At 43.9% G+C, this 17,042-nt stretch overlaps 1 protein-coding gene across 1 annotated transcript; it reads right to left on the bottom strand.

The window, feature by feature from the left end:
* Positions 1–9,655: 9,655 nt before the first annotated feature.
* LOC114294570 (uncharacterized) lies at positions 9,656–12,811 on the bottom strand. Its single transcript, XM_028238686.2, has 2 exons — positions 12,347–12,811; positions 9,656–10,122 (listed from the first exon to the last, which is right to left on the bottom strand). The coding sequence occupies exons 1-2, from the start codon at positions 12,695–12,697 to the stop codon at positions 9,931–9,933; spliced, it is 543 nt and encodes a 180-aa protein (XP_028094487.2). The 5' UTR covers positions 12,698–12,811; the 3' UTR covers positions 9,656–9,930.
* Positions 12,812–17,042: the final 4,231 nt, after the last annotated feature.

Raw genomic sequence — 17,042 nt, 5'->3', positions numbered from 1 at the left:
GGCCGGCCTGCGGTCGTCTGACTTCCTTTTCTCCCTCTCCAAAAACCCTTCGACCACCATGGCAGCTCTACTGTCCAAAGCCCAGAAATACATGAATGCTGAAGATTCCTTGGCCGCTCGGCAAGAGCCGACTCCTAAAAATCCGACTCCCAGAGAAAAGAGGAAAGACTCCGAGCCCAGAACCGCCCAGTATAATAGCCAAACACCCCACTATAATGACCGCCCCCCCCCCCGAACTGACCGGTCGATTCCGACCCGACCGCCCGGTCGGTTCGAGCGGTACACCCCTCTCAACTCCCCCATGGAGCACGTCCTCAATCAAATTCAGCGGGACTACCCCCTCAAATGGCCCCTACCGTCCCGAAACCCTTCCACTCGGAAAGATCAGTCCAAATACTGCCGCTTCCACCAAGACCATGGCCATACCACCGACGAGTGCATTAACCTCAAAGACCAAATCGAGACCTTCATACGCCAGGGCCGTCTCAGTCGATTCACAGACCCCCGCCCCCCAAAGAGGCAAAGAACTGACCTTTCCAGGAACAATCACCGATACACACCACCCCACCATCAAGCCCCACCAAACGAAGGCCACGATCGCCCCCCACCACAGCCTCGGCCTCCGGGCAATCCCCCTCCACCAGTCGGAGAAATCAGAGTCATTTCGGGGGGCCTTGCTTGCGGGGGGCCATCCCGCTCGGCTCAGAAGGCAGAACTCAGAAAAATCAGGCAAGGCTCAGACAAAGCTGTGGCGACGGTGGACCGACCTCCCAAACAGTCAAAACAATGGATCGAACCCATCACCTTCACTGACACCGACTGTGCAGGAGTCCGTTACCCACATGATGACCCCCTTGTCATTTCCGCCATCCTCTCCAACTACAAAGTCAGACGAGTCCTCATAGACAACGGCAGCTCCTTAGACATCATCTTCCTCAATTGCTTCCGCCAACTCAAGATCGGGAAGGAGAGCTTGTCCCCTCTCCAAACCCCTCTGGTCGGCTTCACCGGCGACCGAGTGACCTCCATCGACTCCATCGATCTACCTATCACCATCGGCGAGCACCCGCGGCAGACCACTAAGTTGCTCACCTTCCTTGTGGTCGACAGCCCCTCCGCTTACAACATTATCCTTGGCCGCACAGCCCTAAATGCCTTCCAAGCCATCACATCCACATATCATCTGGCCATAAAATTTCCTACCGATCTCGGTGTCGGAACTGTCAAAGGAGAACAAACTGTGGCCAGGGAGTGTTATGTCGCCTCACTCAAGGAAGTCAAGCTAAAGGAGGCCATGATCATCGACGGGCTTGACGTCCGAGACGAGGACGAGCTGGTCAGAGGTGAACCTGTAGAGGAACTTGTTGAAGTCAACATTGATCCCACCAACCCAACCAGAACCGCCAAGATCGGCAGTCAATTACCTGCCCAAGCCAAGGCCGACCTTACTGCTCTCTTAACAGAGCACAGAGATGTATTCGCCTGGACCCATTCTGACATGCCAGGCATCGACCCCTCCTTCATAACCCATCGCCTCAGCATCAAACCCCATTTTCGACCCCACCGCCAGAAGCAACGCATTTTCCATCCGGAGCGCAACACCCTTATAGCCGCCGAAGTTAACAAACTCCTCGAGGCCCAATTCATCAAAAATGTGGACTATCCTAGGTGGTTGTCCAATGTGGTCCTCGTCCGAAAACACAATGGCAAATGGCGGCTCTGTGTTGACTACTCTGACTTGAACCGAGCTTGTCCCAAAGACAGCTACCCCCTTCCTCGCATAGATCTGCTGGTCGACGCCACCGCCGGTCACCAAATGCTCAGCTTCATGGATGCCTTCTCTGGGTACAACCAAATCCTAATGCACACATCTGACCAGGAGCACACATCATTTATTACCGACCGAGGTACCTACCACTACTGTGTAATGCCGTTCGGATTGAAGAATGCTGGGGCCACTTATCAGTGGCTGGTTAACACCGTTTTCCATCACCAAATAGGCCGCAATATGGAAGTTTACGTCGACGACATGCTAGTCAAAAGCAAATACTCCTCCGATCACCTTACTGATTTACGAGAGACCTTCGCCACCTTGCGCAGGTACCAGATGAAGCTCAACCCAGAGAAGTGCGCCTTCAGCGTAGGGTCTGGCAAATTTTTGGGCTTTATGGTCAGCCAGCGCGGCATCGAAGCTAACCCTGAGAAGATCAAAGCCTTGGTTGAGATGCAGTCGCCTCGGACGGTCAAAGAGGTTCAGAGACTCACCGGTCGGGTGGCGGCCCTCAACCGCTTCATCTCCCGTGCGACAGATAAGTGCTTGCCTTTAAAGTTCTTCGGCAGACTTTTGAATGGACAACTGAATCCGAAGAGGCCTTCCAACAGTTAAAGCAATGCATGGCCAACCCCCCTTCTCTCCCAAGCTATCACGGGCGAACCCCTCTTCCTCTACCTAGCAGTGTCGGGAACCGCAATCAGCGCAGCTCTCCTCAGAGAAAATGGCTTAATCCAACGGTCGGTCTATTACATCAGTCGGGCTCTCAGGGGCGCGGAGCAGAACTACCCCCTGTTGGAAAAACTGGCCCTGGCCCTGGTCATTGCCTCCAGACTACTCCGCCCATACTTCCAAGCCCACTCCATAGTGGTCCTCACCGACCAGCCCCTGAAGAAGGTCATGCAGCAACCAGAACTCTCAGGTAGACTGATGCAGTGGTCCGTAGAACTCAGCCAGTTTGACATCTCTTACCGCCCTCGGACAGCAATCAAAGGGCAAGCTATAGCTGATTTCATCATGGAGTTCACTAAGCCGACCCCGACCACCACACCCCCGCCCCTACCAACTCCAACAGAGCCAGAAGATCCTCATTCTTGGACTCTCAATGTTGACGGGTCGTCCCGAAGAGAAGGAAGCGGTGCCGGCCTCATCCTCACCTCTCCTGAGGGCGGCCACTTCAAATGTGCCCACCGTTTCGTGTTTGAAGCAAGCAACAATGAAGCCGAGTACGAGGCATTAATAGCAGGACTCCACCTCGCCAAGGACATAGGGGTCAGCCACCTCCGAGTTTTCAGCGACTCCCAACTCGTCGTCGGTCAGATGACGGGGGACTTTGACGCCAAGGACGATACGATGCGAGCTTACAGAGACCTGGCACTCCCCCTTGCTCGCCTCTTCAATACTTTCCACATCAGGCATATTCCTCGGTCAGAAAACTCCAAAGCAGATGAGATGGCTCAACTGGCTTCTGCTGACCATCCCACCCTCAGCCACGATGTCCGCGTTGAATATCTACACCACCCGGCCGTTTCACCCGATCTACAAGCCATACAGTGCATTCAAAATGAACCTATCCCTTGGGCGTCCGACATCCTCCTATTCTTGACCACAGGAGCACTCCCAGATGACCAGCTGCAGGCTTCCAAAGTCCGATCCCGCGCGTCCAATTACGTCATTATCGACGATATATTGTACAAACGCGGTTTCTCCCGGCCATATCTACGGTGCCTCAATCCAGCGCAAGCAACTTACGTAATGCAGGAGATCCATGAGGGGATTTGTGGTAATCACTCAGGAGGCAGGTCCCTTGCCCAGAAGATACTCCGTACTGGGTACTTTTGGCCAACTCTCAATCAGGATGCGACCGACTTCGTGCTCAAATGCGATAAATGTCAACGCTTCGCCAATATCCCTCATGCCCCTCCTACAGAGTTGATCACACTCTACAGCCCTTATCCGTTTGCCAAGTGGGGGATCGACCTGGTCGGTCCGCTTCCCACCGGTCGAGGTCAGACCAAGTTCGCGATCGTTGCCATTGATTACTTCGCCAAATGGGTCGAGGCTGAACCCCTTGCCACAATCACCGAGCGGAACACCACCAGGTTTATCTGTCAATCGATCATTTGCCGATTTGGAATCCCTCAAGCCATCATCTCTGACAATGGCAAACAATTCGATAACGTGAAGTACAGAAAATTTTGTGCAGATCTCCAGATCCAACCGTGCTTCTCCTCCCCTGGTCACCCCCAAGCAAACGGCCAAGTTGAGGTCACCAACCGTTCCCTTCTGAAAATCATCAAAACCAAGCTCGAAGCTGCTAAAGGCCTTTGGGCTGAGGAACTGCCAAATGTACTCTGGGCTTACCGAACCACTGCTCGCACTCCCACTGGTGAAACCCCTTTTCGCTTAACATATGGCGCTGAGGCGGTTATTCCGGTAGAAGTCAGTTTGCCCACTCCCAGGATTTTACATCCGAATCTGGCCGCAGCCGACGAACTCCACCGAACAGACCTGGACCTCGTCGAAGAGCTCAGAGAGACCGCCGCCATCAGATTGGCTTCGTACCAGCAGAAAATGAGAACACACTACAACCGCCGAGTTCGACCACGAGAGTTCTCCGTGGGGGACCTTGTCTTGCGAGAAGTGACTCCTGCCACAAAGAATCCAATCGAGGGCAAACTGGCAGCCAAATGGGAGGGGCCCAACGTTATGAAAGCCCGACCACGACCAGGGACTTACCGACTTCAAGACATGGAAGGCCGAGACCTGCCCCATCCCTGGAATGCAGAACATTTGAAGCGTTACTACCAATAAGTTCATATTTTGTATTGTCAACATTGTTGTATTCCCCTTTCCATACATAATGTAAATCCCGACTGATGGCCTCGGTTTTCGTAATTCAATTGTTTCTATGTGGCCCCAATAACTTTTCCACTTGTAGCACTTCAAAAGCCTCGGCCAGACCGAGCCCTTGAAAAGCCTCAGCCAGACGGAGCCTTTCAAAAGCCTCGGCCAGACCGAGCACTTCAAAAGCCTCGGCCAGACCGAGCACTTCAAAAGCCTCGACCAGACCGAGCACTTCAAAAGCCTCGGCCAGAACGAGCACTTCAAAAGCCTTGGCCAGACCGAGCACCTCAAAAGCCTTGGCCAGACCGAGCACCTCAAAAGCCTCGGCCAGACGGAGCACTTCAAAAGCCTCGGCCAGACGGAGCACTTCAAAAGCCTCGGCCAGACCGAGCACTTCAAAAGCCTCGGCCAGACCAAGCCCTTCAAAAGCCTCAGCCAGACGGAGCCCTTCAAAAGCCTCGGCGAGACCGAGCACTTCAAAAGCCTCGGACCAGACCGAGCACTTCAAAAGCCTCGGCCAGACCGAGCACTTCAAAAGCCTCGGACCAGACCGAGCACTTCAAAAGCCTCGGCCAGACCGAGCACTGCAAAAGCCTCGACCAGACCAAGCACTTCAAAAGCCTCGGCCAGACCGAGCACTGCAAAAGCCTCGACCAGACCGAGCACTTCAGAGCCTCGGCCAGACCAAGCACTTCGAAGGCCTCTGCCAGACTGAGCACCTCAAAAGCCTCAGCCTGACTGAACACTTCAACGCCGAGCAGAACCTCATTTTCAATACTTAGTCACATTCTGAAGCTTCTTCACAGTTCCAGGATCACGTCTCTACCGAGTTAAATTCTCCACATACTCTCACGTATTTCATCTAATGATCAGATTATTTGCCAACTATTTAGTTACAATTTACAACCTGCCTCCTACTCCACTTTTTCCATTATCTTTTCAATTTTCATACAACTCCAATCGCACTCCGCAAAATAAACATTTCATTCATGATGTCTAACTTTCACATTACATGATATTTTTATTGACCCAATCTTTCTGACCAGTTTTAATCACAACATTTCATTCACACTGGCAGCATAAGCAAAATACACAAAATTCAACTGGCTATACATTCATCCATTACAATTAAATAATCTTTGTACACAACTTCATTACAGTTAAATTCTCCATACCTTCATTTATTCCTTTACAATGCGTTTACAAGTTAAAAAAAAAAACCCACAGAGCAGGCCCAGATTTTCTTCTCGTTGGCTACTCCTCCTCGCTGGATGCCAGATCCTCTTCTTCAACGCCTTCGTCCAGGGGGGTCTGGGCCATATCATCTTCGCCTATTGTCACACTACTCAGGTCCAAGTTTGGGAACAGCTCTTCAGCTTTACGCTTGAACATTTTCCAACCGCTGTCCCAGAACTCGGCCATTTCGTGCTTATAGAAGTCTGACTGCTGGAAGCTTTCAATCACCTTTGCTTCCGTCCTACCTCCAGTAGTCTTCCTTGATGGGCCCACCCCCCCAAGCTCTTGACCAGCCAGACTCCTGGCGACAGCAGCATCCACCACCATCTGGAATTCGAGGAACCCTTTATATTGCTCCACTGCTGCGACGCATAGATCAGGGTAGGCCGCCTTTTCAGACGCCGCCTTCGCCCTCTCCTCGTCCAGCTCCCTTTGCAGGGCCCCCTATCAACAGCCGCCGTCGCCCTCTCCTCTTCCATCCCCTTCCTCAGACTCTCCAACTCCGCCGCCACCTTCGCCTTCTCCATCTCCCATTCCCTCAGAAGCCTCCCCTTGTCCTCCTCTGCTCTGGCGCGCTCCTCCCCCAGCTCCTTCAACAGGTCTCCAATTCTGGAGTCCGCTTCATCCTTTTGCCTGACCAGCTCTTCATTGCTGGTCATAGCCTCTTCGTGCCGCTCGACTGCCACGGCGCAGGCCCTCTTAGACTCTTCCAACTTTTTCTGTTCACCAGCTAGTTGGAACTCCAGCGACACAACCTTACGGCGTGTGTCCTCCAGTTCCAACTTGACTGCGGGCAGATCAGCATAGGCAGTCTCCCAGTCGGCACTGCCCTTCCTTAATTTGGCCAACTGGGCCCTGGCCTCCTCAGCCTTCAACTTGGCAGCCCCAGCCTTCCTCAGAAGAGCCCCCGCCAAGGTGGTTACCTCCATTTGGGTGGAGCATAACCCCCTCAGCAGGTCGGCCTCATTATACCCAGATGCCGCGCACAGAGCTCCCTCCTCCACAATCTTCACCAGGCGGTCTGCCCCCGCCCTGGCTGGCCCCCCTTCTCCCTCCAACCTTCCAGCCACCACGCACGCGTGATAAATCGCTGCAGCCAAACGATCCCCTCCTTCCTGGGGGTCTGGCCTCTACTGGACCTGTTCCCTTCCACTCGGCGCCGCCTCACTCACCCTAGCCTCCACTTGCACTGGTGGAGCAATCTCCACAACCTCCACCGTTGGGATGATCTCCACCACCTCTGGGGCGTCCTTTGCCGCAGGGACCTCCACCTCCATTGGGGCCACCTTCGCCCTCTTGGCCCCAGACTCCTCCGCAACTTCCTCTGGGGCACTCCTCTTCTTCTTCTTCTTCTTTTTCAGAGCCTCCACCCCCTTTCTGGCCTGTTCTTTTACAGGGTCCATAGGCAGCGGACGCGGCTCAACGCTGCTTAAGTCTTTTTCCCCCAAAGGCCTGGGGCGCGGTCGGATCCTCTCCCGCGCGATCGGTTGAGGCGGTCGGTCCCTCTGTGCCTCCATCAACCTCGCGGCCTTGGCCATAATGGCTCGATCCTCCACCTCCTGCGCTCTTCTTCTCTCCTCCAACTCCGTCCGACCGAGGTCTCCAACTTTCGGCTGCGGTCCCAGCCCCGCCTCAAACAATGCAGACGGCTGGACAAGATCGTCCCATCTGGCTTTCTCTCTCTCTTTCCACTCCCTCACTCTCTTCACCCTCTCTTCCGCCACCGCCCCCAGCCTAGACTCCATCGACCGAGTTGGCACCTTCCAGATGGTGCGCACCCACATCCCCCCATTAACTGACACGAAGAACCACCGTGGCCGCCACCTCTTGATCGACGTAAGCAGCCCTGCCACCAATCCCCTGCCCATCACCGCCTGTAGGGTGACCCAAGTTTCTTGCTGCCTCGACGCTTTGTAACATGAGAAGAACTCGTCGATCGTCATGGCCTCCCCTCCATTCGCCTTAGGCCACGCACTCGCACAGGCCATCAGAATCTTCCACGCATTGGGCATCAATTGCCCCGGCGCTACCTCCAGACGATTTAGCACGTCAACCACCACTTGAGGCAGTGGCAGCCTCAGCCCCCCTTTCAGCGCCTCCTCGTACAGGGAAAACTCCCCTGGCATCACAGTAGACGGCCTTTCCCCTGATGTTGGCAGCCGCAACTCTACCTCCGCCGGAATCTGGTACCGTTCCCTAATCGCCTCCAAATCCGCCACCGTAAGTGTGGATTTGTCCGCCTTAGTGTGCCACTACTCCGACTCCACCTGGTTTAGTGGCTTTGGGGCCAATATCAAGGCCGACGCCTCCGTCCTGTACTGCGCTGCTAACTCCTCCCCATCATCATCCCCCAATGGGTCCACCCTCACATTAACTACTTCTTCTTGTGCCATTTCTAGGGCTTACTCACAAAACACTTCTGACGCAGACGCAAGGAAGTTGAGAGAATGCTACACAGATATGTCGCACGCCGTGAAGGAGTTAACACTCGGATATTTTGAGTTTTTGTACAAAGGTAGGTGAAACGCATTATACCAAAAACCTACGGTTTTACCCGTATTCCATGGATCCACATTAATTTTCGCCCGTTTCGAAACCTTTCAAATCAACCGCCAAAACCGCCTTTTCAAAACCCCCCCGTGACCTATCGTTTCATTTCTGCTCCAACGCTCCATTTCCCCCCACGATACTGCCACGTGTATGGCCACGATGCACTGTCCCCTCCCCTTACGCTGTCCTTTCCATTTCACATCATCACATTTTTTAGCCCCGCGCCGCCCCGGTCGGCACGCCTCACGGTCGACCCCTCCCGCTCGGCCACAATCGCGGTCGGCACGCCTCACGGTCGGCCCCCCCTCCCGATCGGCCACCCTCGCGGTCGACACGCCTCACGGTCGACCCCTCCTCCCCGGCCACCCTCACAGTTAGTTTCTCCCGCCCGGTCACCCATGCGGTCGGCACACCTTTCAGTCGGCCTCTCCACTCGGTTCACACTTCTCTTCCTTATTACTATTCCCTTCGTTGGTCTAAAGCTGCACTCGGAAATGGGGGACTACTGACATGGATAGGCCCACAAGGCATACGGCCCACAGTAAACCACCCCAAACCCATCGCTTGGGACCAATGGCATAACCCGGTTGGCAAAGCCCAGGACAGCTGGAGGCTATCTAGACATGGAGGGCCAATGGCATTTGGGCACATGGCAGGTGGGACACGGGCCACATCAGCAGACAAAAATCTGCAGAGTTATTATCACAACACATCACCATTAATGCATCCTATCACAGCATTTATTACGACAATACCCCCCCGCCGGAACAGAGCCCCCATCACCGTGACCAAGGTAAGCTACGGCACAGGCTTTCGGCGAAAGGAAGCACGTCACAAGAGACAGGAAAAATGATAACCAAAGAATATAAGCAAGGATAGGAGGACGAGAATAAGGTTAAGCTATCTCTCTCTCTCAATCCCTCTCTACACGGTTTTTCTCCTACTCCTTCCTCTACTAATTCTCACACCGGAGGGTTCACTGGGGGACTACCCCGTTCCCCTCTGGGCTTGCATGCAGGTCATTTGACGGAGTCATCACCCTGAGCCAGAGTCTGAAGAGCCTGGGCCAGTCCGACCCATCCACCCGGGAGGCAGAACCTTATCACATATAAATCATGAGATCTATATTATGGAAATTTTTAGAGTGATTAAAAAGCAACAGTTTCATAATCCTCAAAAGCAGACCTAAATCAAGGCATTGGAAGCTTTTATAATGCCATCATAATTCATAAACAAGAGGAAAGCTTAAAGTTTTTGTCACCAGATAAACATCACTATTTTTTTAACTCCAAAATAAAATCACAAATATGGTGTAAAATAATTCAAGTTTTACATCTACACAAGACGTTTATAGCGTGTATTCACGCAAATAGTGAAGAAAAAAAAAACAAAAAACCTGGTGATATTTATTCAATGATATATAGCAGCCCGCCATCAGTAGAAAATTGACTTCATTTTTCAATGCGTATAATGCTAGTTTCTCAACTTAATTGAATATATGTTGATGAAAGTTTTTATGGAATTCTTCAAGCCCTCTTTTTACCGCTTCCACTTGATTCATGTTTCGTATTGGTTTTTGTAGTCTTACCAGCAGCAGAAGAGTAGTCTGTTAGCAGGCCACGCAGAATGGATAAAACACCGCAACCAATGAAGAGGAGGTAGAGCATTATTAGTGTGTCCGACACTGTATGCGACATCACTTCTGCTAATATTGCATACTGAAACATCCATAGTAACTATAATAAGCAAGAAGCACTCTACATTTATTTATTTATTTTTGCTTGGCAAGAAAAATAATACATAAGGAATGAGGAAAGAAAACTGATGTACAGTGTTCAACCACCCAAAAAAAATGAAGAAGAAGAAAAACATAGTCGGCAAGGAGTCAACTTAATTAGGGCATTTCCAACCCAACACTCATAATTAGAGGATGAAAATGCATTTTGTTAGATTTGATTTCAGATTTGGATGATCTAATAATAAGAGTTGGAATGCTTCTCTAATGTTCATTACAAGGACTGAACACTATGGTTGGAACCAAAACTGTCAAATACCAAACATTCAAAATTCCATCAATTTTATCCAATTTCACTATGTGAAACACACAAAAAAGAGTTACGGATACACACACAGGTTTTTTACTCCATTTTTTCACTACTTGACACAAAGGAGAGTCTATATCAATAACTACCTGAAAGTAAGAAAATTTGCTGGTAAATTCATAAGCATTATAATTGTGACGAGACATGAATCCAAAGATGAAGAATTAAATTGATAAAATTCAAAATTCAAAATCTATTTTATTATAAAGGACAAACCCTGAAATTCTTTTATAATTTCTCCTAAAATTTATTATTAATATTCTTTTATTTTTTGCTCATATTTTATTCATTTTTGTTTTTAATATGCATATTAATTTGAGTTTGTTTTTTCTTTTCAAATACAAGCTTAAATTTTCAAAATCAGACTTGAAAAGATGCTACCTATCTAGATAAAATTGTAACTGGATCTCGTATATATAAACCATTGTGGAGCCAACAGATCTCTTTGTAAGCTGACAAGTCTTTTTTAATTGTGAAGTATCTTTTTTTAAATTCATGATTTTTAAATTACCATTCTAGACTGAGCAGAACATGGTCTTTAGAAAAAGAAAAGACCCAAAATAAATAAATAAATTACATATATACACACCTCCTCACGTTTGCTTAAAGGGTAATTCTTAAGTATATAAGTACATATCATATGTATTTGTATAAATTCTCACAAATATACGTAAATTATCTCATAAAATTATATAAGTTTTCACAAACATACGTAAGTTAACTCATAAAAATCTAAAAAATCACAGTTTACGTATATTCATGAGAACTTATGCGATTTTGTAAAAAAACTTATGTATGTTCGTGAGAACTTACGAAAATACATATGGTATGCACTTTAGACACCCAAACACTTACCTCGTATAGGTCTAAAAATTATATCATGCCCCTTCAAATTTTAAATGGTCACAACTACAATAATAGTTAAGGGATGAGCTACATTAATGGTTAAAGGTCATACGATATAGCCCTAATCACTTTTGTTAATAAATTGTTTAGTCAATTAACTATATTAATGATGTCAGAAATATATTTCAGTTAATAATTCAAATAATTTTATTGTTATATTGGAGAATAGTTACAAATTAAATTTTTTGCATTAATTTTATTAAATAAAAAATCCTAACAATTAGATATTTGTAGTTTTTAAAATCACAGGAAGTAATCCATATTTTTAGTAAACTTCAGAGAATATATTTATAATTTACCAAAAAAACATGAGCAATAATGGTAAATTACAATTTTTATTGTCAAACTTTCACTTTATTTTTCATATTTATTTTCTAATTACAATAATTGAGTTCTCTAACTTTAACATATGTTTCAACACGATTCTCTTATCATGAGCCAAAAAATTTGGATGAAAATTGCTCATTAGGGCTATATGAACACATTTTAAAAACATTATAGAACAAATTCATGTATTTCACCTTTTAAATTTCATTTTAACTATTATATTTTAACTTTGAAAAATTTTACAATACACACTTCAAAAAGGGGTGTGCACTATGCCACATATTTGTGATCTTTAATGCAACTATGTTTGGTTTAGTTTTCATAAACTTATTTCAATTTTTTCTAAAAAAATTTAAAACTAATTTAGTGAAAGAATTTAAAAATGAAAAACATTTATTTTTATATAATTTTGTCTTTTGTAAGGCCATAAATAATTTTAAAATTTTAAAAATATCTTTTTTCATATTTATTTTTATCAAATTAATTTTTATTTTTTCAAAAAAAAAACAATGAAAAAAATTATGAGAAACAAACTAAACAAGCCAGTAATTTACTCAAAAAAGTAAAAAATAAAAATAAAGTTGGGAAAAAAAAGAGAGAAAAATACCATAGCTGTGCAATAGGAGGCACCAAAGAGCAAGAAAGTGAGACCGAGCCAAGAAGGGTGGGGAGAGAGAATAATTCCATAGAGATTGAGAAGCTGTAGAGGCCAGAGGAACACTAGTTCCAACCACACCAGAGCCACAAAGAAAGCTGGCTTGTTTGTGACCAAGTAATCCCCGAACTTGAATTCGTACAAAGGCTTGAGGTGATGAACCAGCAAGTTATTGTTGTTGTTGGGGTCCAGATTAGGAGTGAGGAACAATAGGCCTACATCAAAGGGTGCAATCACTGCAAACGTAATAGAGAACACTATCAGAACCCTGTCCATCTGCTTCATCACAGACACCATCACCATTTCTTTCTTTCTTTCTTTGTTTACTTGCAGTTATTTGAGTATTTTGTGATCGGTGATGATGGATGGTGGGTATTGGAATTGGTTGACCTAGTGTCCTTCTACGAAAGTGGGCCCATGTGGCTTTCTTTTAATTTCAGTACTTGACTAAACTGTTGTTATCTGATAAAATTCACAAAAAATAAAAATAAAAAAATAAAATAAAATAAATACAAAGTTGAAAAATAAAGTTTCAAAATTAAAGGCTAAATTACAGTTTGCCCCTTTTATGTTTAACTATTTTTTTACTTTGGTACTTAAAAAATCCCCCCCCCCCCCCACTTTGTGTGGTTGTTTATGTGGTATTTTTTGTCTAATTTTGAATCAAAATTAGTTTTTGAAGTAAATTAAAAAAAAACCTTGCCACATGAAAGGTCAAATATAAATGAGATAAAGTATAATTTATCCAAAATTAGGTGCTGAAATTTTTAAGTTGAAATGTTATTTGATATATGATTCAGTATATTTATAAATAAATAAAAAAAAGATAAGTAGTAAACTATAAAAATATTAATAACTAAAGTCCCAAACTCTTTTTTATAAATCTGTATTATTTTGTAGCAATTGGAGCAGGTGTTGTGCCTCATTACTAAAAAAAATACTTTTTGCGACCATTATAAGTTGTCACAAATAATAAAATTACAGTCGCAAAAGACCTTTTGCGATGGCCTATGAGATGGAAAATGGGAGTCACGAATGTAGGGATGACAAGTACATTTTGCAACAGCAAAACAACGATTATTTTGCCATCGTAAAAAACAAAGAAAGATGCTAACATGTTATTGACGACAATCCTTTTACAATCGCAAAAAAAAAAAAAAAAAAAAAAAGAGAAGTGCGTAACATTAAGCACTCTAGGAATAGCAATGACAAGAATTTAGACAGTATAGCGTTGTAGTTTAATCAGACATTCCATTTGAGTTTCAAAATTTAAGCCATATGTGAAAGTTATTATAACTAAAAACTTGGAAAAAGTTCTTTTATGACAAAAATACAATCCAGTCTCAAAATTGGAGCCATATGTGAAAGTTATTACAACTAAAAATTTGAAAAAAGTTCTTTTATAACAAAAACACAATCCAGATAAAATGCTAGCAAAGTCAAAATCTACAACGTCGGTGTTCACCATTGTACATGGCACCGATCGAGTTCCAATTTGTTACAATAGAGATATAGGTTTCTCAAATCCAAGCTTGCACCTGATCAATACACATTATGAGGGGGAATAGATCAGAACACAAATACCCAATTTCTAGATCTTTCTTTAAATATAAAGCCTTAAGCAGAGCAGAGAAAAGGCGGAGATAGCAAAGAAATAATGAAAACTTAATAAACATTGCAAAGAAATTATGAAAATCAAAATAGATAGAACACAATCCATGTGTCATTTATAATTTCAAACACCATATATATACCTATAAAATAACTATCAATTTTTATACGGAATGAAGGATTCTTGCGTATGTCATTCTGCAACAATAATATCAACATTAGTATATTTTTTAATCACTAAAAGCTGAGCATATAATGAAAATCTTAAACTACCAAATTGATAAAGTCAACCCAATACTCCCAAAACATACTAGCCCACATCTATCTGAATCAACCCACAACAACCAACCCAAATATCAACTAAAATCTGACCCAACTTTTAAACACACAAGCTGATTGAACCCAAACCACACCTCTAGGCAGTCACCCTCTATAACAACCTAAAGGCAACCACCAGATTTCCAAACAGCCCAAAACCAAAACCAATCTACCGAGCACACACGCGAGCGCGCGCGCACACACACACACATATATATATATAATATATAAGGTATGTATTCTTCTATAAAAAATTGTGATTAATATTTTTATTCATTGAAGGATTTGTATAATTTGCAAGAGGTCCATGGGTTTTTGCTTCTTGTTTGTTGCATGCTCTGATTGCAAAAATAATATATATATATATATATATTTGTTCCCTTGAACTATATCAGTCATGAGTTGCTATGATCCATATTATGCTCATCTTTCAAGTAGAGTTAGTCCAGTCAAAGTTCCTAACAGATTTGATCTAATCCCATATTGAATCAAAGACACATTACATGAAATTTCTAAAATTCAACAAGAAATCACTCCATAAAGCAGTCCAAAGAGCTAGAAATTTATAACCAGAACACAAAGATCAGGTTCACTCCATTGTATTCCTCATACAGTTTGAAAACATAAGGACAATGTTTTCTAAAAAGCAAAATATATGTAAAAAATTTTAAACCATAGACATACCACAATTGCCACCACATCGGGATCATTCAGGTTGTGTGCCCTCTTCTAGAGACGCAGTTTTTCTATCTGAACTCCTTTATACGTCATCTGCAAAAAAAAATTCAAGTTAGGAGCTCAAGTCTTCACAAGTGTTGGAAATTTCCTAAAAGCTTCAAAACTTTATTTGTATTTATTTTATTTTATTTTTATTTATTTATTTATGTATTTCTTTAAACAGAAAATAAATTCTCCACAGAAGCAATAGTTTTCTTGCAGTAGCAAGCATTCATGGCTGACAAGGTAGTTGATAACTATGTCCAACCAACTATTCCTCACTTTGATTGTCATTATGATCATTGGAGCATGTTGATGGAGAATTTTCTAAGATCCAAGGAGTATTGGATTCTTGTGGAAACTGACATTGTTGAATCGAAAAGTGGAATTTTAACAGAACTACAACATAAAAAACTCATTATACAAAGGCTGAAGGATGATCTCAAGGTGAAAAATTACTTATTTCAGGCAATTGATCTTGCAATTCTGGAGACCATTCTTTAGAAAGACACTTCCAAGAAGATATGGGACTCAATGGAGAAGAAATATCAAGGCACATCGAAGGTCAAGTGCTCCCAACTCCAAGCACTTCACAGAGAATTTGTGACCCTTCAAATGAAACCTAGTGAAAGTGTTTCAGGTTATTTTTCACAGACAATGGCGATTGCGAAGAAGATGCAGATCCATGGTGTCACGCCCCAAAAATAATTAACATTAACCCAACTAATAATAGTTCTACAATTGTTCAACAATCTCATAACTTCTATTCATTTTATCTCTGATCATTACAAAAGATGACATATGTAATATACATTCACCAATCTTAGATTCTGCATCTATAGCATATGATATGGATACAAGAGTAATAAGAGAAATAAAAACAAGTAAAAAAATGCCTTAGTGGCCACAACTTTTCAAGACGAAGCTTGGTTACAACAAAATGAGTTTAAATTCAATACAAGTAAAGCCTTGGGCTTAAACAAAAATAATTACATCAAGAATCCAAAAATGAAGCCTTAAGCTCCAAGTGCTCCCAGGCTACACCCTTGGCGGAGGCATATCATCAACACCTAAAAATTATTTTTTACATAAGGTACGGGTAAGTTACTGCCCAGTAGAGATACTCTAACACAGTATATAAATCTTAGAAAAAATTTAAAGTGAATGCACATGCATGCCATTTGTCAAACATTTCTCATTTTTCATCTCAAAACAATACAATGCCAAATTATAAATCGATTCATGAAAATAATCCTTTTTATAATAGAAAACCAGGGCAGTGGATACAAAACACTAGAAATTTCTAGGTACATGCCTGCCAGTAGGCTATACAAGCACAACCAAAGCCATTTTACCGGTACTAACCGAAAGGATCGGCACCTAACCGTGCGGGTTTCTGGACTTTTACCAAGGACACACAGGCCAACATAATAAAACCACAACCATACCTCCTAACCAGATTCACCACGATATTCACCTCTTTTGTTTCTCAAAAACCAATACATTTATTATGTTCAAAATTAAATGATGCTTAATGCACAATGTATGAGAAATTAGTTTCAATTCAACCTAATTCTCATGAAATGTCTACAGCAATCAAAACTATTCTCCACTGATAACCCAAAATAGTTATTTCTATTCAAAAGATAATTTTCCAATTATAAGATACAATTTCATCAATTATAAAGGAAGTAATACTACATATCCAACTTTACCATCATCATCAACATAAATATCATTCCAATTTCACAATAGCCAACATCAATTTTCATTTCTTTTCACAATTTCAAATATCTAAAATTTAGAGCAAATCCCCTTTATTTTACAAAATCAATTTCAAGAAGAAATATCCATCTGTAGACACCCCGTTTTTTACCGACCTTAAGACTCAGACGTCACCAGTTGAGCACTCGGTGATATTGCATATCGTGCTCGTTCAGAAGTTTCAGAGTCCCGGCTGCAAGCCTTGCCTCCGGTGTTCCGGACTCTTTCGTGCCTTGCC

This window comes from Camellia sinensis, chromosome 3 (assembly GCF_055761805.1).
Source record: "Camellia sinensis isolate YWXY chromosome 3, ASM5576180v1, whole genome shotgun sequence".
Lineage (NCBI taxonomy): Eukaryota > Viridiplantae > Streptophyta > Magnoliopsida > Ericales > Theaceae > Camellia > Camellia sinensis.
This window is presented reverse-complemented; position numbering and strand designations above follow the sequence as displayed.